Source organism: Schistocerca piceifrons, chromosome 2, assembly GCF_021461385.2.
Source record: "Schistocerca piceifrons isolate TAMUIC-IGC-003096 chromosome 2, iqSchPice1.1, whole genome shotgun sequence".
NCBI lineage: Eukaryota > Metazoa > Arthropoda > Insecta > Orthoptera > Acrididae > Schistocerca > Schistocerca piceifrons.
In genome coordinates this window covers 383,488,705-383,515,453 of record NC_060139.1, presented here as the reverse complement: position 1 = coordinate 383,515,453, position 26,749 = coordinate 383,488,705, and the positions used below count along the sequence as shown (strand labels likewise).

Genomic DNA, 26,749 nt, shown 5'->3' with positions numbered 1-26,749 from the left:
ACTATCAGACCAATTGTGTGATTGGATTGAAGAGTTCCTAGATAACAGAACGCAGCATGTCATTCTCAATGGAGAGAAGCCTTCCGAAGTAAGAATGATTTCAGGTGTGCCGCAGGGGAGTGTCATAGGACCGTTGCTATTCACAATATACATAAATGACCTTGTGGATGACATCGGAAGTTCACTGAGGCTTTCTACAGATGATGCTGTGGTGTATCGAGAGGTTGTAACAATGGAAAATTGTACTGAAATGCAGGAGGATCTGCAGCGAATTGACACATGGCGCAGGGAATGGCAATTCAATCTCAATGTAGACAAGTGTAATGTGCTGCGAATACATAGAAAGATAGATCCCTTATCATTTAGCTACAAAATAACAGGTCAGCAACTGGAAGCAGTTAACTCCATAAATTATCTGGGAGTACGCATTAGGAGTGATTTAAAACGGAATGATCATATAAAGTTGATCGTCGGTAAAGCAGATGCCAGACTGAGATTCATTGGAAGAATCCTAAGGAAATGCAATCCGAAAACAAAGGAAGTAGGTTACAGTACGCTTGTTCGCCCACTGCTTGAATACTACTTAGCAGTGTGGGATCCGTACCAGATAGGGTTGATAGAAGAGATAGAGAAGATCCAACGGAGAGCGGCGCGCTTCGTTACAGGATCATTTAGTAATCGCGAAAGCGTTACTGAAATGATAGATAAACTCCAGTGGAAGACTGCAGGATAGACGCTCAGTAGCTCGGTACGGGCTTTTGTTAAAGTTTCTAGAACATACCTTCACCGAAGAGTCAAGCAGTATATTGCTCCCTCCTACGTATATCTCGCGAAGAGACCATGAGGATAAAATCAGAGAGATTAGAGCCCACACAGAAGCATACCGACAATCCTTCTTTCCTCGAACAATACGAGACTGGAATAGAAGGGAGAACCTATATAGGTACTCAAGGTACCCTCCGCCACACACCGTCAGGTGGCTTGCGGAGTATGGATGTAGATGTAGATGTAGATGTAGAGGTGCCGGTAAAAGGAGAAGGGTCTGGCGGGCTGCAGCTGTGGAAATGAGGGCAGGTATTGGGATGGACTGTAGGAAACAGAAATTAGGTAAGTGGAGGTATAGTTGGGGTCGTAATACGAAGGGGAAAGGGGTAGAGAAAGATGAAAAAGAAAGGGGAACGGAGAGAAGGAGTATGGCTGATGGGTTTGCGATACGGAGAGAAGTGCTCGAGCTGACAAAGATGAATAAATATTGGGGCGGATTTCATTGTCTGGGAGAGATTATGAAGTGTAGGGTAGGTAGGTGGAATATTTCTGTATAGTAGGGGCAGCACCTACCAGGATTCAAAATTAGAGTGGAACATTGTTGCAATCAAGTTTGCTGTACAGAGGGATTAAGCATGTGAGGGAAGTGTGAAACTGATGAGATAGTAAAGGGTAGATGCAAAACGTACGCCTGAGTGTATGTCGTTTGAAAACTGGGAGCGAATGGTAAAGCTTTGGTGATGTGGATATCCAAGTAATACTGGCTTAGGAGAGGGTGGGCCAGACAGGTATTTGTAGGTGTGAGGGACAATTGAGTTGTGCAATCCCTGTGTGCATCTGGTTTGTAGTTTTAGTCTGTTGAGGGCTTTCTGTCGGATGTGATATGTTAGCCTGAGGTATTATAGTCTGATGATTAATGGTATAGTATGGTCGTAAATGATGAAATAGGAGTAATGGGGATGGAATCTGTATGTAGTTTACCCTGTAATGATTGTCTGGATTTTGGAAAGAGTTTGTCTTGAGGTCCATATGGTTACACCAGGGAGTAAACTGGTTAAGGTGGAATTGCAGGGATCGCTAGTATTTCTGTACTGCGGGCTAGAGACCTAGGATATATGTGACATTAGCACACTAAAGAGGCTAAAAGGTAGAGGTGGTTTAGACATCTCGATACAGGAAATGCAAGGGATATAAGGAACGAGAGGGGTCATCCCAAGGGTACATGAATGATGCAGTCGTGGCTGGCGACAGTGCTCAATTTTTTGTGTAGTACTTGTTGTATGACATGTGCTACGAATGGTCTGCTTATCTCTGTATGTGCTATATTGTCCAAATAGTGGAATCTGGTAGCAGGGGTGGGAGAATACTGTCTGTATTTTCATGGACCGTAGGGAACAGGGAGTTATTGAAATGAGGGCGTCCATGAATTGTGAAGATGTCAGAAAAATACGATGCGAAGTGGTCAGGTTTACTCACGCTGTTCTATAAGGGATGGTAGCTATGGAGGAACGGTTAGAGACAAGAGTTGCGCTTACCGAAAATTACAGTTCGGTGGTTTTGGTGCAGTACATAATTTATGTAGCAAATTGTAGGATTATGTGTAGAGCTGTTAGTATTGGTAGAGAAGAAAACATTAATGAATGTGTGAGAGAGAAACTGGGAGCCGACGAATTGTCTTTGTTTTTTGTTTGCTTATTTGTTTTGCACATAGTTAGAACCACACATCGTTCAGTGTTCTTTACAAAATTTAAATTGCATTTTATAAGCTATATAAATTAGATGATCGCGTTACTTTGCGCTTTTATGTAACCAAAGCAATTACTTTGGAGGGAAGTACAGCTTACATGCAGAAACATAAAATTGTGTCTAATTATTGTTGTTATTTTGTACTCAGTAGAACATTCTCCATCATGATCAAAGGCAGAAGATTCCTATTATTACCGTTAAGTGTGAAGTTGTTTATGAATAACAGGAACATCTTTTGTACATGCTCGTCGAAGTATTGAAGCGCTGTTTGGTGATGTTTTTTTTATTTTTTTTTAGGAAACTGCGTTTTCTAGCACTATATGATAAATCTATTATTTTTTATTTTTACTACATCTCTCTGTTTTGCGTTACAAATCAACAATTTTCGAATAAAACCTGAATTAAACGGTGACAGTTTCAATTTTGCTATAAACACTGTTTATATTTATGTAATAGGCAGGAGCATAACTATGTAGAACAAAAATATTCCATAGGTTATGCGTCCCTTTAAATAGCCTCACTCAGCACTCAATTTCTAGACGGTTCACCGCTTCCAGTTGCTGGGGGAATCCAATAAGACACTGATCGCATACGCAAACAAAGAGATGGTAATGAGGCAACGCCAGAGAGGTATGCTAAACGCGTAACATACTGGTATCGCGGTTACGATCTTAATTGACCAAGGCTACTAAAAAAACTGCCTTAGTCTACGTTTACCGATGATAGTCTGCAGTAGCCCACGGTAGTTTTACGACTCTTCTAGAGGCCCATGAATTGAAGGAAGGCTTTCCAATACTTGACGAAATTAATGAGGAATATAGTGTCAATTCTGGTGCATGTTCGGTACAAATCTCGGTAGTTTTCAGCGTTTAATTAATTTCCTTTGTGTCTCTCGAGGTATGTGGTTGTACCACGCTCACGAGCTACCAGGTACAAACAGTATAACAGACAAGATTCAGCAAACAGGAGTTGAGCTTTGAGGCAGGGGGAGGTGACGAATGCAAGATTGGGGCGATTAGGATGAATGGCCTTGGTAGAGATGTGAATAGACATAGCGTCTAACAGGATAAGTTGCAGAAAGCAGGCGACTTGTGGACAAAAATCATGTTGATGGAAGATTATTGAATGGATCTGATATGGGCATCGATAGTCTGCTGGTAGGTATTCAATTGAAAAAAAATGGTTCAAATGGCTCTGAGCACTATGAGACTCAACTGCTGTGGTCATAAGTCCCCTAGAACTTAGAACTACTTAAACCTAACTAACCTAAGGACATCACACACATCCATGCCCGAGGCAGGATTCGAACCTGCGACCGTAGCGGTCGTGCGGTTCCAGACTGTAGCGCCTTTAACCGCTCGGCCACTCCGGCCGGCGGTATTCAATTGATTTGGGAGTAGTCCTGTATATCTTTAAGACAGATACTGGGGTGGGGGACATGCTGATGAGGTAATGTGTAGGACGGGTAGGTGCTCACTTGTATCAAGGACTTTTTCAGTGATGTATCAAACCGGTTTAGGATATGCTAAGATGACATGTGGAATTGCCTTACTTTCAGGTTGGTTGCTGGCAGATGGGGTCTATGTCATCTTGGAAGGAGTCAGTAAACCAAGGACACTACTGTATTTCTGCAGGAGGTCTGCTATGGATGTTTAGTTCAGTGACAATAATAACGAAGGAAAAGATATGGTCTGTGTGGCTGAGGAAATCATAAGGGATGGGCTGAAGGGGTCGTAGATATATTGTGTCACCAGTAATATGGGAGTTGAAGTTTAGCAGAAGAGGGTGAAAATGAGTTTTTTAGTGGGAGTACAGTACAGGTACTGTGACCAAATGGGGATGTTCTTCCCGTTGGCAATTGCAGCTCAACTCTTCGCCTTGGACTGAGATTATCTGTCCACATCATAGGATATACAGGAAAGTTTGGATGGTGGAACAGGATTGGAGGAATGTTTTATTTAGGATGAAGGTATGGACTGTGTTGGGAGGGGGTATGCATAAACAGGTTTGTTTCTTGGGAGGGACATATGTTGTGGAATAGGAAGTTACTGTTGTTGTATCATGATGACTAGTAGGAAGTGATATGTGTGGGTAAGGAGTGATTTTTAAGAGAGCATTTCAGGCTTACAAATCCAAACAGGCTCAACAGCAGGAAGAATGCAGGGTATCAATTCAGATGTTGATTCTATATTTGTAGTCAGCGTCTTCCAGTCATATTATGTCATACTACGTGGTAACTAAAGATCTACTTCATCCTATCTTATCAGTCCTTGGCAAGATAATGAATAGAGTTGTTAGGCTTCTTTCAGCTTTACTATGACAGTTCAGTCAGTCACGCATGTAGAGGACTCTGGCACGCCTTTTACACTTTCGCTTTATATGTGCACAAACAATGCTTACTTTTCGTAATAAACAAACACTCGTTCCTCAGACCACTCACTGCTAAAACAGTATATTACTTCACACAGCTGTAGTAAAATAACAATAGACTTCAGCGCTATGGTACATCGCTACCAAATACAGAATAACTTCATTGTACTTGCGCTAGGAAATGAAAATTCTTATAGGATGAAAAAATATATCAATAAATCAAGTGGCGTCATTATGAGTTCACCTTACGCTACAGGTCATGATTAAGAACACACACAATCGATTTGTAACTTCACCCCAACTAGTCAAATATGTAACGTATATTCCACGGGACTACGGTAACAAAAATTTGTGTAAACTCGTTCTACGACAGTACGCGATGTCACAATTGTTCTTCAGCCAACTGAGTGTGTCTGGCCGCGTGACTTTGCTCGTGACCTTGAGCGCGTCGTAACTTTACACTCGCATCGAACTGCTAATTTAGAGTTTGCACTGTTTCTAATAGCCTTAGGAGTTTCGGCGTTGTTACTACACTGGAAAAATATGTCGCTTGTAGCAATATTGACTATTTATGAATGCGTGTAAGCCTGCACTGAAATCATTGTTACAGGAAATCGTGTACTTGATTCCAAAACGTAAGGTCATTTACCTACCACACAAATATAAATACTTTTCATTTCCTACTCGCAGTACCGTTTTGATACTTAGAAATATCCCCCAAAACAACAGTGATTAATGAACATCAGGATGAGAGCAGCAATTAACTTACCGTTAGTATATCTTCTGAAATGAATGCTGAAATAAATAAGATGGTCGCCAGTCCTGATGAGACAGATCCTGAATATTCTTTCGTGTTGGCATGAATTACTTTAATGCAAATTTTCTTTTATTGTTACAAAGCCATCAGTAAACAAGATGGCTGCAAGCAAATACTATAACTACGTAGCTTTCTGGCTGCTATTTTGAAATATAATCTCATTAATAATTGAAAATAATTTATGTTAAATGCAGATTTGGCAACAAGCGAATTTAACTGTATCAAGTTGAAAAATGCATCAAATTCCACTTATATGCTTTCATTAGTGGTATTTAGATCCACTCAGTACTTAGTGAAATATGATGACATTTTGGCATTGTCGTTTCAGGCTTCTATGTTTTGTAAAAACAGATTAGCAACAACTTACTTCTTTTCAAAATGACAAAGGAAAATTATTTTGAGTGTTTGTAGACAACATCAAAACTACTGAAATTAAAACAAGTATAATGTTCAAAATTCAAGGTATGGAAGATGTGCCTTGAGATGACTATTACTACCTATACACTGTTAGTTATTAAATTACATAAAAGTTCTTGCCTCGTAGCAGTTCTCAGTCATTGTTGATGATGACAAATATGTTAGAAAGTTTCTTCACATCTCATATATTTTGAATTAATAATGGCTCGCCATGTTGCCACCCACAGCCGATTTCTTGAAGTGCTTGTGGTGTAATTATTTCACCACAACATACGTCCAGAAATTCTTGAGTCCGTGACTAGTACTTTTTGGAGACGACTTACAATTGTGCAAAATGTTACCACACCAGTTGGTAGAGAATCTGATTAACATTTCGTCACACGTAAATACACGTTATAGCTATACGCTGGAAGGCGTCATCCACACCACTTCACTTTCTGCTAACTAGAGTCACTCGACTCAGAACCCTTTTAAATATTCTCCGCCATCTGAATTTGACACAAAAACGATAAAAGCGCTAAGGTCATCCAAAAAAAGCCCAGGAGGGGACAACACAGTGTAGTTTCCTGGCTTACCTGAATGCCTATTGCAAATGCGAATTCAAAATAATAAAGTCCCCTTGGGAGTTGAAGAATCTTTACAATTAACAATTTACTTTTACATTGTATTCCAGTTATTAATTTATACATATTAATAAAACTTTCAAATATTTAAGATCGAAGACAATAACACAGTTTTACAAGCTTTATTTCTACTTCAGAATCGATTATCAGAATACAGACGTTTAAGACACAGTATAATCGAGAGAAATTTTAAACGTTTAAGGTATGATTATGTATTTTGGTGCCGTCACGTCATATGTTACTTACGAAGAACGGAGGAGGAGGGGCGCGGGGGAGTATCTCTCATTATTGAAGATCTAGCAGTCAGAGTGATTGATGGTCTGAGTTTAGTGAATTGCCACTGGCTGATGAAACAGACTATTTTTTAGACCAACGTACCTGAGCACGTTGTTCACTTTCCTGCCCACCATCTGGTAGTTTACTGTACCCAGTGAGAGACAGAATGTGTTTCTTCCACTTGTCTGAAGAGTAGTTTTTTATATATTTTGTGTGTTTTTCATTTCTGGCGTAAACGAGTTCGCAGCAGCTGCAACTGTTTCGAATTATAAAATACGCAGTACGGGCAGAATGCAGGTGCCAGAAATACAGAGGAATAAATCTGTAGACTCCATAATATGCAGATAGTAGTGAAATAGCATTCGACAAACGGCAGATTGTGGAGGCCCAATGAATTTCGTGGCAATAAAAGGCTCATTGGCTGTACAACTACTGCCTCCATTAGTACCTATTGAGCATAGACGTAGAAGCACTGGATTTTCGATGAAACAGAGGAGACAGCTACCGGCAGGACCTGTGGTAGAGTGAGGGTGGTTCGGCTTCCAGAGCCTTATCTACTCTAGAATCAATGATAACAGTATTGGGCTATACAGTTCATTGTCCAGAAGTGTGTAGTTCTTATATATTCAGTTGATTATCGCATTATCATCACTTAACATCTAGATCTCTTCATGTCTGATGTCTTTCCCGTCGGACATGCCAATTCACAGCACGATAACCGTTCATTTCACAAATGAGATCATGCTGCAGTGATTTGAGGATCATCACAACGAATTCCATTCTACCTTTGGCCCCAAAATGCCTCCAGTGGTATATTACTCAGTGCCGTCTGCTAAAGATGTACAGGAATCACCTCATTTTTGTGTGGATATGCAGTGGCTCACTTTTACTTGGCCCCTGAGTGGAGGATACTGGGAGCGTAAGCTTGCGGTTAGCTTGTACCACGTTGGCTGCTGGAACAAGTTCCGCCTCTTCCTCCCAGAGCAGCCAACTCATACCTTGTGAAAGAAAGGAATGTGTAATGGGCATAAGCCTTGCAGAAGTGACACTGAAGTTGATGGCGATTCGCTTGAAGGACCAGCTACGGCCTCTTAGCTCATAACACACTGAAGCGCCAGAGAAGCTGGTATAGGCATGCTTATTCAAATACAGAGATATGTATACAGGCAGAATACGCGCTGCGGTCGGCAACGCCTATATAAGACAACAAGTGTCTAGCGTACTTGTTAGATCGGTTACTGCTACTACAATGACTGTCTATCAAGATTACAATGAGTTTGAACGTTGTGTTATTGCCGGCGCACGAGCTATGAGAGATAGCATCTTCGAGGTAGTGATTATGTGGGGATTTTCTCATACGACCATTTCACGCTAATATCACATTAATATCAGGAATCCGGTAAAACATCAAATCTCCGACATCGCTGCGGCCGGAAAAAGATCCTGCAAGAACGGGACTAACAACAACTGAAGAGAATCATTCAATGGCAGAAGTGGAACGCTTCCGAAAATTGTTGCAGATTTGAATGATGGGGCATCAACAAGTGTCAGCGTACGAACCATTCAACGAAACATCATCGATATGGACTTTCTAAACCGAAGGCCCACTCGTGTGCCCTTGATGACTGCACGACACAAAGCTTTACGCCTCTCCTGAGCCCGTCAACACCGACATTGGACTGTTGATGAGTAGAAACATGTTGCCTGGTCGAACGGGTCTCGTTTCAAATTGTATCGAGCGGATGAACGAATACGGGTATGAAGACAACCTCATGAATCCACGGACCCTGCATGTCAGCAAGGGACTGTTAAATCTGATGGAGGCTATATAATGATGTGGGGTGTGTGCAGTTGGAGTGATATGGGATCCGTTATAAGTCTACATACAACTCTAACCCGTGACACGTACGTAAGCATCCTGTCTGATCACCTGCATTCATTCTGTCCATTGTGTATTCTGATGGACTTGAGCAATTCCAGAAGGAAAATACGTCCAGAATTGCTACAGAGTGGCTCCAAGAACACTCTTCTGAGTTTAAACACTTCCGCTGGCCACCAAACTCGCCAGACATGATCATTATTGGGCATGTCTGCGATGCTTTGCAACGTGCTGTTCAGATGAGATCTCCACCCCGTCGTGCTCTTACGCATTTATGGACAGGCCAGCAGGATTCATGGCGTCAGTTCCCTCCAGCACTACTTCAGACATTAGTCGAGTCCTTGCAATGTCGTGTTGGGGCACTTCTGCGTGCTCAAGGAGGTGCTACACAATGTTAGGGAGGTGTACCAGTTTTTTTGGCCCTTCTGTGTATTAACAATCACTACGCACAACACCGTTCACGGATGAGCACTACAGAGGCGTCCAGAAAAATGTAGACTCTCTTTGATAGTCAATATTAATAGAACAAAATGACATACTGTTACAATTCTTGCACGGGGGGAAGGTTGTTTTATGTATCAAAGTGACCCCCATTAGGAGACGAACAACGTGGATGTCGCTGAACTGTTGACCGAACCACGGCTGTCACTGTTACCGATGTTATAGTTGCACAGGACGCCTCGATGGTTCGTCGTAGCTCGTTCAGTATACCTAGCTTCTGTTGATAAATATCTTTTTGTAAGGTCACCCATAGGCAGAAGTCAAGGCATGTAAGGAATGGAAACCTTGGTGGGTACTCAACAGTTCCTTTTCGATCTATCCATCTTCGTGGTAGATTTTCATCCAAGTAGGTCCTGACATCTCTGTGGTGGTGAAGGAGAGCGCCATGTTGTTGCAGGTAAAATCTTTCATTTCTAAACACATCTTACTTGGCAGGTAAAGTCGATATTTGCAGTATATGAAGATACGCCTCAGCAGTTACTGTACCATCGAAGAAGTATGGGCCAATAAAATCGCCCGACGAAGACCAAACCACACATTAAACCCAGTAGAATAACATTATTGTCCACGTGAACGTGAAGATTTCCAGGAGTCCAGTACTCACAGTTGTAGGATTTACAGTACCGTTCAGTTCGAATTGTGCATCGTCAGACCAGATAACCATCCATGCAAACCGTTCATCTTCGCGAAGCATGCCTTCAAACCACTCACAGTACACCATCCTTCGACCCGCATCGTCACCATTCATAGAGTGTAGCGATCTTGGAATGTGCTCTTTCCACTTTGCGGTTTTCAGAATTCGTCGTACGCCTGATCGGCTTACCCCCTTTCACGTGCACCCTGATTCACAGATTTTTGAGGTGACACAGTAAAATGTTACACCACAGCAGCGCTGGAAGCTGAACTTGTTGATGTTATTGGTCGGTCATACCTTATCCACATCCTGAACAGTACCGCCGGTTTCAAATTTATCACGAATACGATAAATTGTTGTAGATGTCAGTGGCTGAGTTTCGTACACATTACGCCATTGCCGTTGTACCTCCATCATGTTTCCGTACTTCCAATACCACTTCAATACGGTCTTGCGTTGCTCAGACAGCATTGCTGCATTGTTATCTTTTGGAGAACGCGTACCAAGATCTGCTGAGAAAACAATGGACTACGCTACCGCACAAAATTGCAAAGATATGTCACTTTGTTTCAAGGATGTTAACTATCAACGACCGTCTATATTTTTCTGATCCCCTCTGCATATTCACAACGGTTACTTATTGTTACGGCGCACAGTACCGTTACTTAGGTAAGACTGGCAACGAGCGTAAACATTCCGGGGCGGCACGAAGTCAGCCACAGAGGGGCTAGGATGAAGTACGCGAGCAGTATGAGAGAGTGCCAAAGTCGTACCAAATTGCTACTAGCTAGCTGATCATTCAGTCTGCCTGATAAGTTTAGGTATGACGTGTGGCGTCGCCCTTAAACACTATCGCCTACTAAGGTCGATAACTGAAGACGAGAACACAATCACAAAGCGAAACAGTACAATATTATCGCACGCTCCGGCAGTAGCTGATAGTGCCTCGTCCGAGCCGTCCCCTCCCCGCGCTGGTCGCACATGCCCGCACCTGCTAGTCTGATAAGCGCAGCTCCACACTGTGTGCTGCCATATGCGCAGCGTAGTCGCCCGCCATCCTTCCCGGCGGCCAGACGTCACGCAGCGCAGCAGACAGTGGCCACCAGCCACCAGCCAGCAGCCAGCACGCCCCAGCGGCCATGGACGCCGGCAAGAAGCGCACCCGCCACAACCCGCGCAAGACGGCCAACCCGCTGTCCGTGCTCTTCTTCTCGTGAGTCGCTACAGCTCCTCCAAGTTTCACTGCAACACTAGCGCCAGCGAAACGTTGCCCTCACAAGTAGCCACCTGCAAGTGATGCTTGTACATTTCCTGCTCGTTATGTCTCGTCGATTTCGTGCATAGCCTTCCTGTAACTCTGTCTATTGTGTACTGCCTCCTTTTCTACATACGTTTCACGACTTGTTGTTTTTGTGGTCTTCAGTCCTGAGACTGGTTTGCTGCAGCTCTCCATGCTACTCTATCCTGTGCAAGCTTCTTCATCTCCCAGTACTTACTGCAACCTACATCCTTCTGCATCTGTTTAGTGTATTCATCTCTTGGTCTCCCTCTACGATTTTATCCTCCACGCTGCCCTCCAATGCTAAATTTGTGATCCCCTGATGCCTCAGATCATGTCTTACCAACCGGTCCCTTCTTCTAGTCACGTTGTGCCACAAACTCCTCTACTTCCCAGTTCTATTCAATACCTCCTGATCATGTCCTACCAACCGGTCCCTTCTTCTAGTCACGTTGTGCCACAAACTCCTCTACTTCCCAATTCTATTCAATACCTCCTCATTAGTTATGTGATCTACCCATCTAATCTTCAGCATTCTTCTGTAGCACCACATTTCGAAAGCTTCTATTCTCTTCTTGTCCAAACTATTTGTCGTCCATGTTTCACTTCCATACATGGCTACACTCCATTCAAATACTTTCAGAAACGACTTCCTGACACTTAAATCTACACTCGATGTTAACAAATTTCTCTTCTTCAGAAACGCTTTCTTTGCCATTGTCAGTCTACATTTTATATCCTCTCTACTTCGACCATCATCAGTTATTTTGCTCCCCAAATATCAAAACTCCGTTACTACTTTAAGTGTCTCATTTCCTAATCTAATTCCCTCAGCATTACCCGACTTAATTCGACTACATTCCATTATCCTCGTTTTGCTTTTGTTGATGTTCATCTTATATCGTCCTTTCAAGACACTGTTCTTTCCGTTCAACTGCTGTTCCAAGTCCTTTGCTGTGTCTGACAGAATTACAATGTCATCGGCGAACCTCAAAGTTTTTATTTCTTCTCCATGGATTTTAATACCTACACCGAGTTTTTCTTTTGTTTCCTTTACTGCTTGCTCAATTTATAGACTGAATAACATCGTGTACAGGCTACAACCCTGTCTCACACCCTTCCCAACCACTGCATCCCTTTCGTGCCCCTCGACTCTTATAACTGCCATTTGGTTTCTGTACAAATTGTTTACTCAAATCAATTAGATTATTTCTTTTGTTAGTACCGGAACTTGCCTTGCTTTGACATTCTTTACTGAATGCATAGAGGAACAAGTGTGGGCTAAGAAGTCACATATATATGCTTGTAGAACGCCACCTAAATGGCCTTGAGAAACGCACCGAATGGCATACAGAAGATAACTCCCCCTGTACATGCATGAATAGTTTGAGTGTGCTGCGTTCAACCTGTGTGCTTTGAGTAGCGGAAGCATGGAGAGATATTGTAATGCTATGTCAACGCGAGTGCTGTTATCGAATTTTTTACTGCTAAAAGGTGACTCTTAGTGATACTCACTGTTTATAGCGATGCTGCTGTTGATAGGCCTACTGTAAATCAATGGACAGTAAAATTTCGTGGCTGCGCGCCTGGAAAAATCATAATTGTTGAAAAACGCAGCGGACGTTCGATCACTGCCACAGTCGATAAACATCCCAAACTCGTCGACGATTTGATTGAAAATGACCATCGAACCACTCAAAGGCGTATCGAAAACCATATTGAAATATCGAAGGAAGGTGTCGGCTTCACTATTGAACAGGTAGGATACCATAGAATCTGTGCACGATGGGTAACACGCCATCTCACAGACGAGAACAAGCAGTGTCGACTGGAATGTTGCGAGCAACTTTTGCAGCGCCACCGTGACGAAGCAGACGACTTTCTTCTGAGAGGATGAGTCATCGGTCCATTATTACCAACCAGAACGGAAAGGACAGAGTGCTGGATACCAACATCCGTCTTCTCCTCAGACGAGAAAGTTCAAAACACCATCATGCGCAAAAAAATCTTTTGACTGTGTTTTGGGATGCTCACCGCTTTTATGTGACCGATTACCCGGTACGAGGGGCATCGGCAAATTCTTCTCAGGACATGAAGACTCTAACTCGAAGTCGAATTTGTCGTGTTAGAAGCAGCCTGGCGCCAGTAATTTGGCGACATGACAACTCTCATTCACACTCCTCGCGCGCAGTTGAAGAGGCTCTGCGTAACCTGAAATTTGAACTGATTCCACATCCCCTTACTCTCCCGATATTACGCTTTGAGATTTTTATTTCTTTCACTTTACTCAAGAGAAACCTCACTTGCAATCATTACACCTCAGACGATGAGGCGAAGGCAAGTCCTGGATTCGAAAAAGTCAGAATGAAGCAGTGATAAAACTTGTTAAACATATCGAGAAATGTGTTAGTGTTAACGGTGACTATGTTGAAAAATAAATGTACGATTTTGAAGCTTAAGGACAGTAATTTAATTTTTTTCTGGACTTCCTGTTTTTTCTCGTGTTCTACAAGCATGTGGCATTGCTTTTCAGTCTATCTCGTACAATGTTCCATTGCCACTTGGTGTGTCGAGTCCCACAGTCTTGTTACATAGATCTTTTTTTGGCCATACTCTAGATTCATCGCCTTCTTCCTACTGCCTGATATCTTATTAGAGGATATCCTTGGTTTTCCCCTAAGTTCTCACGTGCACTCTTCCGTAGCGGTGTGATCAGCACACTCCGACTGTTGTCTGAAGGTCCCAGGTTCGAGTGCCCGTAACGTCTTTCTCCTCGATCGGAGGAAGTCCATTCAGCATCGCCTGCCCAATGAACATCTTCAAGGCTACGCTTTCGAAAGCCAACGTCAACAGTAGGAAGAACGGTGCTCTTACTACAAGGACCTCCAATATTGTTTTGCAATGACGCTGTGGGCATAAAAAGTATCCTTGGTGGATCAGAATCGCGCCGTCGTCTGTACCTGATCGTGACGTTTGAGCGAAGGTCTCTGGGTAGCTGTTAAGCCTTTCTACTTCTTTGCGCTTCCCTTCACCACTATTCCTGGTAGCCTAGTTGGGGTTATACCAATCGTATCCAGTATCACTTGGCTGTTCTGAACTTGATTTCCAAGATTTCCAAGGACATGGAATCGTTTTTTCTGTGCATTGGACTGTTTCTGCATGTCTTTTATGACGTCTTCTGAGATGAAAACTTTTCTTTTCAGAGACCACATGAAACGTTGTACGGTGTATTGTGATTGCTCCTCTACCTGGTTAGTATCATCGCACCTTTTACAACTGCTTGATATTCGAATTTGTTCTTACATATTCCCAATGTTTAGTCTCTTCTCAGTCGCAAACACATCATCTTCTCAATTCTTCCGAACCCTAGTGTCTGGCACCTGAGTCAGTCACGAATTATTTCCGCCGGCCGGAGTGGCCGTGCGGTTCTAGGCGCTACAGTCTGGAACCGAGCGACCGTTACGGTCGCAGGTTCGAATCCTGCCTCGGGCATGGATGTGTGTGATGTGCTTAGGTTAGTTAGGTTTAATTAGTTCTAAGTTCTAGGTGACTGATGACCTCAGAAGTTAAGTCACATAGTGCTCAGACCATTTGAACAATTCTGAATTATTTCCACCACCTTGCACTGTGCTTGGAGAACAGTGGTAGTTGTGATTTCCTCGATCGAGCTCTTAATTTGTCATAGAGTTCAAATTAGTCATACGTGTTTATCAAGTCTATTTTGTCAACCAAATCGAATGCCTTCTTAAAGTCAAAATAAGTTTTTTCCATGCCACAGCAATAAATTTATTGCAGGACAATTCCATTTTACAGAATCACTGTTGTTTACACCACGATCAGCCGATTTTGCCTGTTAATCATTTCCAAGCGCGTGCTTCTGTACTCGTAAATTTGCTCCGTCAGCCTTTCTTGGTGTACCTCTGTCATTTTAATATGTAATCGCTGCCATAGTAAACCCGAGCGAGAATAACGTTCTAAATACGTCAGCGCTTTAGAATAACATTGCTATTGTGATGGCACACGTACATAGTGACAAAAACTCATCACATATACCACAGGACATTTCCATATCCGTGTTGATTCGACACAGTCCAATTTACAGTAAACACCTTCTCAGTGACATACCAACATATAGGCACGACAGCCTTGCGGATCGCTCTTAGCGATATGTGCCAGGGATAAAGTGCCAATTATTATACTGTATATGTTTTGTTGGTGTGTTCAAAATTATTATTATGTGTGTATTCCACCTCGTACACACATATATATTTGTGTTTGTATCTTGCCATTAAGTAAATCATTCTATAACATGAAGTCAAAATTTTAAAATAAACATTTTAAAGAACTGACGTTTAAATTTTTCACAAAATTTACGAGCTTGTAAGTTGTCATATAACTGCAGATTATCTCGGTACTTATTTGCAACATTATAGCGTTCCATTTCATCAAATGGAACGGTATAAATGTTGCAAATAATTCTCCAGTGCCATTTTATTAAAAGCAACGATATAAACGTTGGAACTAAGTGACCAGAGAGTCTGCAATTAAATGTCTGATATTATATGACAGTTCACAACCTTACAAATCTTGTAAAAATTTTGAATTTCAGTGCTTCAAAATGTTTGTTTTAAAGTTTAGAATTCATTTTCTAGATTGAATACTATGTGAACTATGTGATTCAGTTGCTCTACCGATGGGTTTTATGCAACCTGAAACGCCTTCAAAAAGCACATGTGAATTTTTCATGTTCTCTCCCTACCACAAACTATTAGTACGTCAGAAAAAATGAACAGGACCTTTTTGTAGGAAATTTAATGTAGTTTAATTTTGTTCTGGGATACATTTTCGCTGGACGCCACAATTTTCGAGTTATTCGAGAAAAACGTACAAAAGTGATCGTCCATCGCACCTCCACCACCACACTTATCCCTCATCAGTCACGATTTCTAGTATGTTCTTCGTAGCACTCCCTCCTATCACTGTACAAGAATTTCCGTCTACGCGAGCTATTTCCGATATTCGACTTTTTTGTCTCTATTGACTGCCAACAGCATACTCGGCTAGTTCGTTAACATTATTAATTTAAACGTACACATGAAATTTATGAAAAAAACATGTGTGAAGTGTTACTGTAAAACTAATTACGTTAACAATTCGATCCAAACTTAACCCTTACAAGAACAGTAGTTTCGCAGTCAGGAGACCTGACGAATACAATGATGTAATTGTTTATTTTATACCACTAAAATTCACTAAATTGTTAGGTAAAATTTACACAGCTGTCAGTTTTATAATTTGTAAGTGCTCGACTGAGCTGGTGGCGTAATAAGGCTAGTCAATGAAGACCAAAAGAGATCGAATATAGGAAACAATTCGTGCAGTCCCAAAATTTTTGTACAGTGGTAGGAGGGCGTGCCATGAAGAACTTACTAGAAATCCTAACCAACAAGGTCTGAGTGTGGGAGCAGAGGTACGTTTGAAGGTCACTTTTGTACGTTATTTTGAATTACTCAAAAACAAAGGCCTCTAACGAAAACGTATCCCATTGTAAAATTTAACTACATTAAATTCGCTACAAAAAGGTCCTGTTCGTTTTTCCGTAGGACTGTTGGTTTGCACTTAGTGAGCGAGAGACTATGAATATCTCGTGTATAGTATTTGAAGGCAATGTGGGTTGCATAAAACCCATCGGTAGGGGCAGCTGAATCGCACTGTATACATGGTGTCCTAGGAGGAATGGTCGACATTCAGGAATATGACAGGAACGATCATTCGAAACAAGAAATTCCAGTAAACATGCGTTCTAAAATGCACACATTAAGAGCTATGAGTAGTTCTTCATCTTCGATATTGTGAAACTCTTTGCTTTCCATATTCTGGAAGATAGTACTATGGACCAAACCAAGGAAAAAATCACCAGTAAATATTGGGTCTAAAATGCATACCTTAAGACTTACTGTGAAATCCAACTCTTCTACTGAACAAGTAAGTGCTCGTAGCCCTTAAGGTATGCATTTTAGAGACTTGTTTTCTTGTTGTGGTTCACACTACCAGCTCCAAAACGATGGAGAGCAATGAAAGTGCAGTAGAAGAGATTTGTTTCACAGTGTCGAAGATGAAGAAGTGCTCTTAGCTCCTCAGGTATGTATTTTAGAACCAATATTTACTCAACTTCTTTGTTTCGAATGACTGTACTGACCATTCCTCCTGCGACACCCTCTTTAACAATAATTTGAAACGCATCCACAAAAGACATAATAGTGAGACACCATGTCCGTGGCACACATCGATAGTTGCGATCAGCCAGGTACGTTTTTGAGCACCTGCCTACTGTAAACTGCACGGTGTCGAATCCACTACGGTAGAACAAAGTTCTAAGCGATACATTACGTTTTTTTATGTTTATGTGCGTATGCCACTAAGGCAATAATGTTAATTTAAAGCGTGACTGTTATAGAACGTTGTTCTCTCTCGTGTTTACTACGACAGCGGTTACGTATTAAAACGACAAATAAAGGATGGAAATTGGAAAGATTCTATGTGTTGTCAGGAGAAGCAACAAACAATATCCCTCTTTTTGTGCATAACTTATTAGTAGCCAAAAAATTGAGAAGGTATTCTGATACCACAGAATTATGCTGTCCGTTTCACACCCGCAACAAATAATGAGACAAATTAGGAAATGAACAATTTATTTAGAACGTTCTAAGTGCTATACCAGAAAACTAACTGGTTCTAAGTGCCAGTACGACAGTTTTCGTTCCAGGTGCCATTAATACTGGGACACTAAGTTTTATGTGTGGTAATACACATACAGAAGAACAGTGGTAATGTTTTAACTAACAAACTGTACTTAACAAAAGACATTTCTCGTATCTTTTAAGTCTGTTACAGAAGAATAACAAAGTTGAAGTCAAGGAAAAAATCCCTCAGTATCGTACGCAACACATTCTTGGGATCAGATGTAAAGTTTACTGTAAACAGTCGTGTGCTGTCGAGGAAGAAATGGCAATAATGTCACTAGGTCTTTCCGTTTTGCAGCTGATAAAGGTGGCTGGTCTTTCATATGAAACACAATATGACATACCTCGGCTGCGGTTTTCTCTCTTTTGAACTCATTGATATGTTTCCATTCTTCTGCTTCAGAGTAAGAAATTTTAATAACTATTTGAGACTGACGAATGTTAGGGAATTTGATCATACTGCATTTGCAGATTTTACACACCTGCATTTACAACAATGCAACTTAAAAAGCAAAGAAGTCATTCTGCATTAGAATGACATAGAATGGGTTCGTGGCTTCAGGTGACTCAACAGTCTTGCGTAAATCTTGTGGAGCTAAGACCTCTCCGTCCCGCTGCTGTTGTAGGATCTCTGTCGCAGCTCAAAAAGCTGTGCCAACTCACCAAAATCTTGTGCGTTATGTATAAAACCATCGCAGGCTAAACGGAGGACACCTTGACGCGTGGCACTTGGAACTCCAGAGTGAAGCACTGCAAGGCACAGAGACCACGCACCATTTAATAACACATACTTAAAACACTTTCCCGAATGATCTGGCACCTGGATCGAGTCCAGGATCATCAACAGTTGTTTAATAAACAGAGAGGGATAAAAAACAGTCATAAATAAATATTTAAACATAAAGAAAAACCAAGGGAATTAAAGAAATCATTACCATGCAACGAGGTATCGAGATTACAACAGCAGTGAAAAGGCGTTTTGTGAATAAATGGCACTTAGAACGTTTTCAATTGTCACTCATCAAATGTATATTTATGTAGAGCCACGTAGGGTGACAGTGTAAATTTACAAGTATAGTAGCACACACTTGAAAATGGCTAGAAGCCGAAATCAGCCGAACGTGTTGTAAACAATAGTGTTTTTATAGCAGCCAGGGCAGAACATGGGATTCTCCATCAGTGAAATCAACGAATACAGTCACTGATTTTGCCAGCAAGTTCATACGTAAAGCAAGGTTTCTTTGATGTGGTGTTGAATGAAAATTCCCACTACTGTTTGAATGTGGAATCAGCGATGAACTACTATCCTGCGAATATCGTTCATGGCTACTTTAGAGAGTTCATAAGAAGGATGTGAGACTGATAACCTCGCCAATCATACTCAGAAAAACTAATACTGAACTACAATTCTTTAGTACGTGTAACTTCTCTACAAGAGAAATAACTTACATGTAGCTTTCCTGGAAATTTTACAATTTGCAAGAGAGTAATGCGGCCCCCCTCTTCGGTACTGCATGTGTCTATTAGATCTTTATCAAGTGTGAACAATTGTAAAAAGCTGACCACGTGCGAGTAAGACCCGCACTCAAAGGACTCCATACAAATTTAATTATGCCTGTAGAGAGCTTATGAATCGAATCGAGAACCTTGACGATTTTCGCTTGTTATCGACGTTGATACTGGCAAGATATTAGTCCCGGGAATTCCAATACTTTTGAGAAGGTTTTAATTATGAGGCTGAAGTCAGATAACAAATGAGAAAAATACAAGTATTTCTTTGTGTGATACAATTACAAATTAAGAACTTTCTGGAATTATTCCTTTACTTGCACTGTGAAACCTTGACTCTAGCCACATTTCATGACTCTAGATCAACGTATAAGTTTTAATGAATGAGCTTGCGAGTACCAAAATATGTGGCATAAATGGCAGTGTCTCTACACGAACTTTGAAACTTCCTTTCCTTTACACGGCCAGGGTGCTATAGACCTCAGTATGTGACATAAATTTCAGCTTTATTTATACGCGTATGAGATAAGCACTCTTAACAGATGACAGACAGTCCCCCACAAATGACCAAGAAATATATTTTTCGTGTGATATAAATACAAATTATCACTTCTTGACAAACTTCGTGATTGGGAAGTACCCTGTTGGTTTTGGTGAGTGAGCTTGCGAGTGTCAAACCTTGTAACATAAATGGCCATATTTTTTTACTGCATTGACTTAGAAGCCTACGTTTCTTACACCAACAAGGGGCTATAGACCTTAGTGTGTAATATAAATTTCAACTTGATATGTCAACCCGTTCATGAGGAAAAGTGGTCTTAATAAACGAATGGACAGACATAGTCTAATAACAAACATAAAAAAAAATTTGCGTGGGATATCTGGCCTTGTAACATTAACCAAAACGGCCTTATTGTGCTGGTACTGCGAACAGCTGATAGCAAGGGGAAACTCCATCCGTTCTATGGAATTGAGCGTGGAATGTTAGATCCCTTAATCGGGGAGCGAGGTCAGAAAATTTAAAAAGGGGAAATGGATAGGCTAAAGTCAGATGTAGTGGGATTCAGTCAAGTTCTGTGGCAGGAGGAACAGGACTTCTCGTCAGGTGAATACAGGCTTATAAATACAAGTCAAACAGGGGTATTGCAGGAGTTTGTTTAATAATGAATAAGAGAATAGGAATGCGGGTAAACTATTACGCACAACATAGTGAACGCTTGTCGTAGCCAAGATAAATAAGAAGCTCACGCCTACCACGGAAGTACAAGTTTTAGTTTCCAACTAACTCCTCAGATGATGAAGAGATTGAAGATATGTTTGATGAGATAAAGAAATTATTCAGATAGTTAGAAGAGACGAAAAATTAATTGTGATGGGGGACTGAAATTCGATAGTAGCAAAATGAAGAGAAGGAGAAACAGAAGGTGAATATGGACTGTGGGGAAAGAATGAAAGAGGAAGGCGCATGCTAGAATTTTGCACTAAGCATAATTTAATCATCACTAACACTTGCTTTAAGAATCATAAAAAAAGGTTGTATATTTGGAGGAGACCTGGAGACACCGGAAGGCTTCACACTGATTATTTAATGGTCAGACAGAGATACAGGAACTAGATTTCAAATTGTAAGTCAGTTCCAAGAAGAGATGTGGACCCTCATCACAATTTATTGGTTATGAACTATAGATTAAAACTGAAGAAACAGGAAATAGGTAGGAAATTAAGGAGAAGGGATCTGGATAAGTTGAAAGAACCAGAGGTTGTTGAGAGATTCAGAGGGAGTATTAGGCAATGGTTGACTAGAAGAGGGGAAAGGAATACAGCAGAAGACAAGTTGGTAGCTTCTGCAGTTCAAACAGTGAAGACAGCAGAGGATCACACAGGTAAAAAAACGAGGCCTAGTAGAAATCCGTGGCTGACACATGAGCTACTGAATTTAACTGATGAAAGGAGAAAATTTTATCATGCTATAAATGAAGAAGGCGAAAGGGAATACAAACATTTAAAAAATGAGATTCACGTCAAGTTCAAAATGGCTAAGTACAAATGGCTAGAGGACAAATTTAAGGATTTACAAGCATGTTTCACTAGGGGAAAGATATATACTGCCTACAGAAAAATTAACGAAGACTTTGGGGAAAGGAGAAGCAACTGATGAATATCAAAAGGTCAGATGGTAAACCAGTCCTAAGCAAATAAGAGAAAGCTGAAAGATGGATGGAGTATATAGAGGATCTACAGAAGGGAGATGAACTTGCAAGCAATTATATTGAAATGGAAGTGGACGTAGATGAAGATGAGATGGAGATATGACATTGCGAGAAGACTTCGACAGAACTCTGAAAGACCTAAGTCGAAACAAGGCCCTGGCAGTAGACGAAATTTCGTCAGAACTACTGATAATCTTGGGAGATCCAGCTTTGACAAAACTCTTCTGTCTGGCGTGCAAGATGTATGAGACAGGCGAAATAACCTCGGACTTCAAGAAGAATGTAGTAATGCCAATTCCTAAGAAAGCAGTTGTTTACAGATGTGAAATTTACCGCACTATCAGTTTAATGAGTCATGGTTGCAAAATACTGACCCAAATTCTTTGCAGCAGAATGGAAAAACTGGTAGAAGCAGACCTTGAGGAAGATCAGTTTGCATTACGAAGAACTGTAGGAATACGCGAAGTAATACTGACCCTATGACTTACTTTAGAGGACAAGTTAAGGAAAGGCAAACTTACGTTTACAGCATTTGTAGAATTAGAGAAAGCTTTTGACAATGTTGACTGGAATACTCTCTTTCAAATTATGAAGGTGGCAGTGGTCAAATACAGGGAGCGAAAGGCTATTTACAATATGTACAGAAACCAGATGGCAGTTGTAAGACTCGAGGGGCACGAAAGGGAAGCAGTGGTTGAGAAGGGAGTGAGAGAGGGTTGTAAACTAGCCTCGATGTTGTTCAATTTCTATACTGAGCAAGCTGCAAAGGAAACAAAAGAAAAATCTGGCATGGGAACTGGCGATCAGGGGGGAAGAAATAAAAACTTTGAGGTGACATCGTAATTCTGACAGAGACAGCAAAGGACTTGGAAGAGCAGTTGAACGGAATGGTCAGTGTCTTGAAAGGCGGATATGAGATGAGCATCTACAAAAGCAAAACAAGGGTACTGGAATGTAGTCGAATAAAAAAAGGGGATGCTAAGGGAATCAGATTAGGAAACGAGACACTTAAACAGTAGCTGAGTTTAGCTATCTGCGCAGCAAAATAACTGATGATGGCCTAAGTAGAGAGGATATAAAGTGTGGAGTGGCAATGGCAAGAAAAGCATTTTTGAAGAAGAGAAATTTGTAACATCGGATATAGATTTAAGTGTTAGAAAGCGGTATCTGAAGGTACTTGTCTGAAATGTAGCCACGTATGGAAGTGAAACATGGACGATAAACAGTTTAGATAAAAAGATAATAGAAGCTTTAGAAATGTGGTGCCACAGAAGAACGCTAAATATTCGATGGGACGATCACGTAACTAACGAGGAAATACTGGGTAGAACAGAGACAAAAAATTTGTGGCGCAGTCTCAGGGGAAGGAGGGATGGGTTGGTAGGACACGTTCTGAGACATCAAAGGATCACCATTTTAGTACTGGAGGAAAGTGTGGGGGAGGGGTAAAAATCGAAGAAGTAGACTGAGAGATGAATACAGTAAGCAGATTCAGAAGGATGTAGGCTGCAGTAGTTATTTGGAGATGAAGAAGCTCGCACAGGATGGAGCAGCTATGAGAGCTGCAGCAAACCAGTCTTCAGACTGAAGACTACCACACAGCACAATTACAAATTAACAGCTTTCAGATTTTTTTCCCTTTAATTGTACTGTGGATCCTTACTTCTTATCAAATTTCGTAATTCTAGGTTTTGACGAGCGACTTTGCGAGTATCAAATTATGTGACATAGATGGCCATACCTGTTGACTGCTTTAACTTAGAAGCTTAATTTTGTTACACAGCGAAGGGACCGTATGGCGGTGGTGAGAAACAAAAAATATTCAACACAGTTATGGTGGTAATTTGAAAATTCCCAAGACAGCGGTGATGGGTAATTAAAAAAATAAAAATAAAAGCTGAATAAAGAAAACATGGTGGAACTATCCCAGTTATTCTTTGAGTCCCACTAATGTTACAATCAGAGATAGCGCCACGTTAAAAATATCAGAACAATCTGAGTTTTGCTTCATGCTCAAAAGTACCCAAACAGGCTGAGTTATTTATGAGAACTATATAAAGGTACTGACAGTACTGCAGTGTTTCCAGGTCTAAAATGTATTATTAATAAAAAAACATATTATTCACCACATATTTGCATAAATTGCTACCATATTCCAAAGTATTCGATTATTAATCAAAAATACTTAAAATTTTTTCAATACTGATGTAACTTAGCACTGGTGATTGTCGTTGTTGTTGTGGTCTTCAGTCCTGAGACTGGTTTGATTCAGCTCTCCATGCTACTCTATCCTGTGCAAACTTCTTCATCTCCCAGTACCTACTGCAACCTACATCCTTCTGAATCTGTTTAGTGTATTCATCTCTTGGTCTGCCTCTACGATTTTTATCCTCCACGCTGCCCTCCAATACTAAATTGGTGATCCCTTGATGCCTCAGAACATGTCCTACCAACCGATCCCTTCTTCTAGTCAAGTTGTGCCACAAACTTCTCTTCTCCCCAGTCCTATTCAGTACCAACCACCTCATTAGTTATATGATCTACCCATCTAATCTTCAGCATTCTTCTGTAGCACCACATTTCGAAAGTTCTATTCGCTCCTTGTCCAAACTAGTTATCGTCCATGTTTCACTTCCATACATGGCTACTCTCCATACAAATACTTTCAGAAACTGGTGATGACTTACAAATAACGTGCTAAGCGGGCAGTCGATATTTCATCCTAGGCCTACTTGAGGCTATGCGTAAGAATGAATCTGACCAAACACTATTTAGAGGGAGAAGAAGATACTTCATCTATCAAATATAAATAACGTCATTGATTGACTGATACAGCTTTTTTTTATTTGGTACCCATCTCTGGCAGCAAGTTTGTCCAGAGGCGTCATATTTTCTGACAATTTAGCTCAACAAACCTTACTAAAAATGGTGAATTTTTTGAGATCTTTAATGTGTTGTAATACTTAAACTACATGTTTTCGTAATACTCAGCTATAACTTTGTAATGCTTCAGATATGAAACGTAAACACAAAATGATCAAAGAGAATGATGGACAAGATTCCACAGAGAAAGGGAAGTTCAGTATCTCAGAAGTATGACCTTCTCACCAAAATAAAATTATGTTTCAAAATATATAAATATTTCGAGTACAAAACACATGCAGGCTGCTTATTAAATACGAAACTATAATTGCAGATATCTGATAATGAGTAAAAATTTGATCTGTCCACCAAAATAAAACTGCCTGTATTATTTTTCAAATACATAAATATTCGGAGTACAAATTACATGTGGCACTTAATTGTTGTGTTCAGAAAATACATATGGCTCCCTATTGGCGTTACTGATATAACTAAGACGTTAAGGTGCACTTACCAACTAGTTAGCTTGATCTCTGTAGCACACTTTAAACAAATCGGAATACTGTTTGTATTACTCATCACAACACAAGAGGCACTACTGATGTAATTTACAGGTTAAGGTGCGCTTATCGAGGAATGGCTTAGCTCAGCTACACAATGCAGACTCAATGACACATTGATGAAACGGCGCACTGAAAAGTAGCTTTCAGCTACCCACTATCAACTGCTTTTGAAAGTCACCTAAAGAGCATAGCAACTCTGCGCTTGGCACAAGGCACAGTAGAGGGAAGTACCCAAAACCGGAAAAACATTTGGATTTTTTTCTTTCAAAAAAGCAGAATATAGTAAAAAAAACAGGCTTTATAAGGATGCAATATTTAATTTTTGACGTTATGCAACATTTACATTTTACTCTTAGGAAATGTGATCAAAAGTCACTATAAAAATTATTTTCGAAAATCTTACATTTGCTAAGTTTGAAAAATGGTTAAAAAATCGGACACCTTGTAAACATAAACGAAATAACATTAAACGTAATTAGAAATATGTGTTAAATCAGAGAAAACATTATCTAGTTTAAGAGACAGGTATAATATAACATCTTCCAGAAGGTTACAAAATTCTGTTTTTACAATGCTGAGCTGCTATAGAATGATCCTGCAGGCCTTGTTTCTGACAGTTTGCTCCGGGACGTTAAAGAAAAAAACTAATCCATTTCCTCCCAGAAGTTTCATCTTTGAAAGAGTGTTCAAAACTATTTCTCCTCTCACTTGTACGGTCATTCTTCAAAAGTCGTTACGGGTAAGCCCAAAGAAAGAAGCTTTCATAGCAAGACAACAGTAAATCAGCTCTAGTTCAAGAACTTTACCCAAAATTCTAGGTCTGTTTTTTTTCTTTTTTTTTTTTTTTGCTTCCTCATGTGTATTGTAGTTCCTGTTAGGCAATCTCTTAAGTGTTGTTTCTGGAACATTAACATGCTTATTGGTCTTCGGATTCCAATTTCTTTGATCTATATTCGCCATTATCCTCTTGGAATCTGCAAGAGAATTCAAAAGGGATAAGACTGTGTACTAATACAGGCAGACCTTAAAAATAAAAAAGTAAGGATCGAGTTTAATCTACTGAAGGGAGTGTAGTTTATGCAACTGCAGCTAATCATATTTTGTTTGATGTAATAAATTTTTAACACAATATATAAATGAAACAGTTGGTCATAAACATTATCCGTAACTCTTACTATTCAAAAACACGCGTAAATAGGAAGGACTTTTGTTATTATTGTTGTTGTTGTTGTTGTTGTTGATGCGGTCTTCAGTCCAAAGACTGGTCTAATGAATCTCACCAAGTTACTGTATCCTGTGCAAGCCTCCTCATCCAGGAATAACTAGTTCAACCTACATCCTTGGGACCCTGCTTACTGTATTCATTTCTTGCTCTCCTTCTATGATTTTCCCTTCTCTCCTTTCCCTCCAGCATTAAACTGGTGATCCCTTGATGTCTCAGAACATGTCCTATAAACCAATTCCTTCTTTAAGTAAAGTTGTGCCACAAATCTCTTTTCTTTCCAGTCTTATTCAGTACCTCCTCATTAACTGCAGGTCTACCCATCTAATCGTC

The 26,749-nt window shown here is 40.5% G+C and overlaps 1 protein-coding gene across 4 annotated transcripts in view; it reads left to right on the top strand.

The window, feature by feature from the left end:
* Positions 1–26,749, top strand: part of LOC124774935 (ATP-binding cassette sub-family C member 4-like) — a 312,213-nt gene that overhangs the window by 53,426 nt on the left and 232,038 nt on the right. Inside the window, exon 1 of one of the 4 annotated variants that reach the window (XM_047249624.1) lies at positions 11,145–11,241. The exons of the other annotated variants lie outside the window; for them this stretch is intronic. Coding sequence (XP_047105580.1) covers positions 11,168–11,241 — 74 coding nt within the window. The 5' untranslated portion in view covers positions 11,145–11,167. Of the gene's footprint in view, positions 1–11,144; positions 11,242–26,749 lie in introns of those variants that run through there. 4 annotated transcript variants of the gene reach the window in all.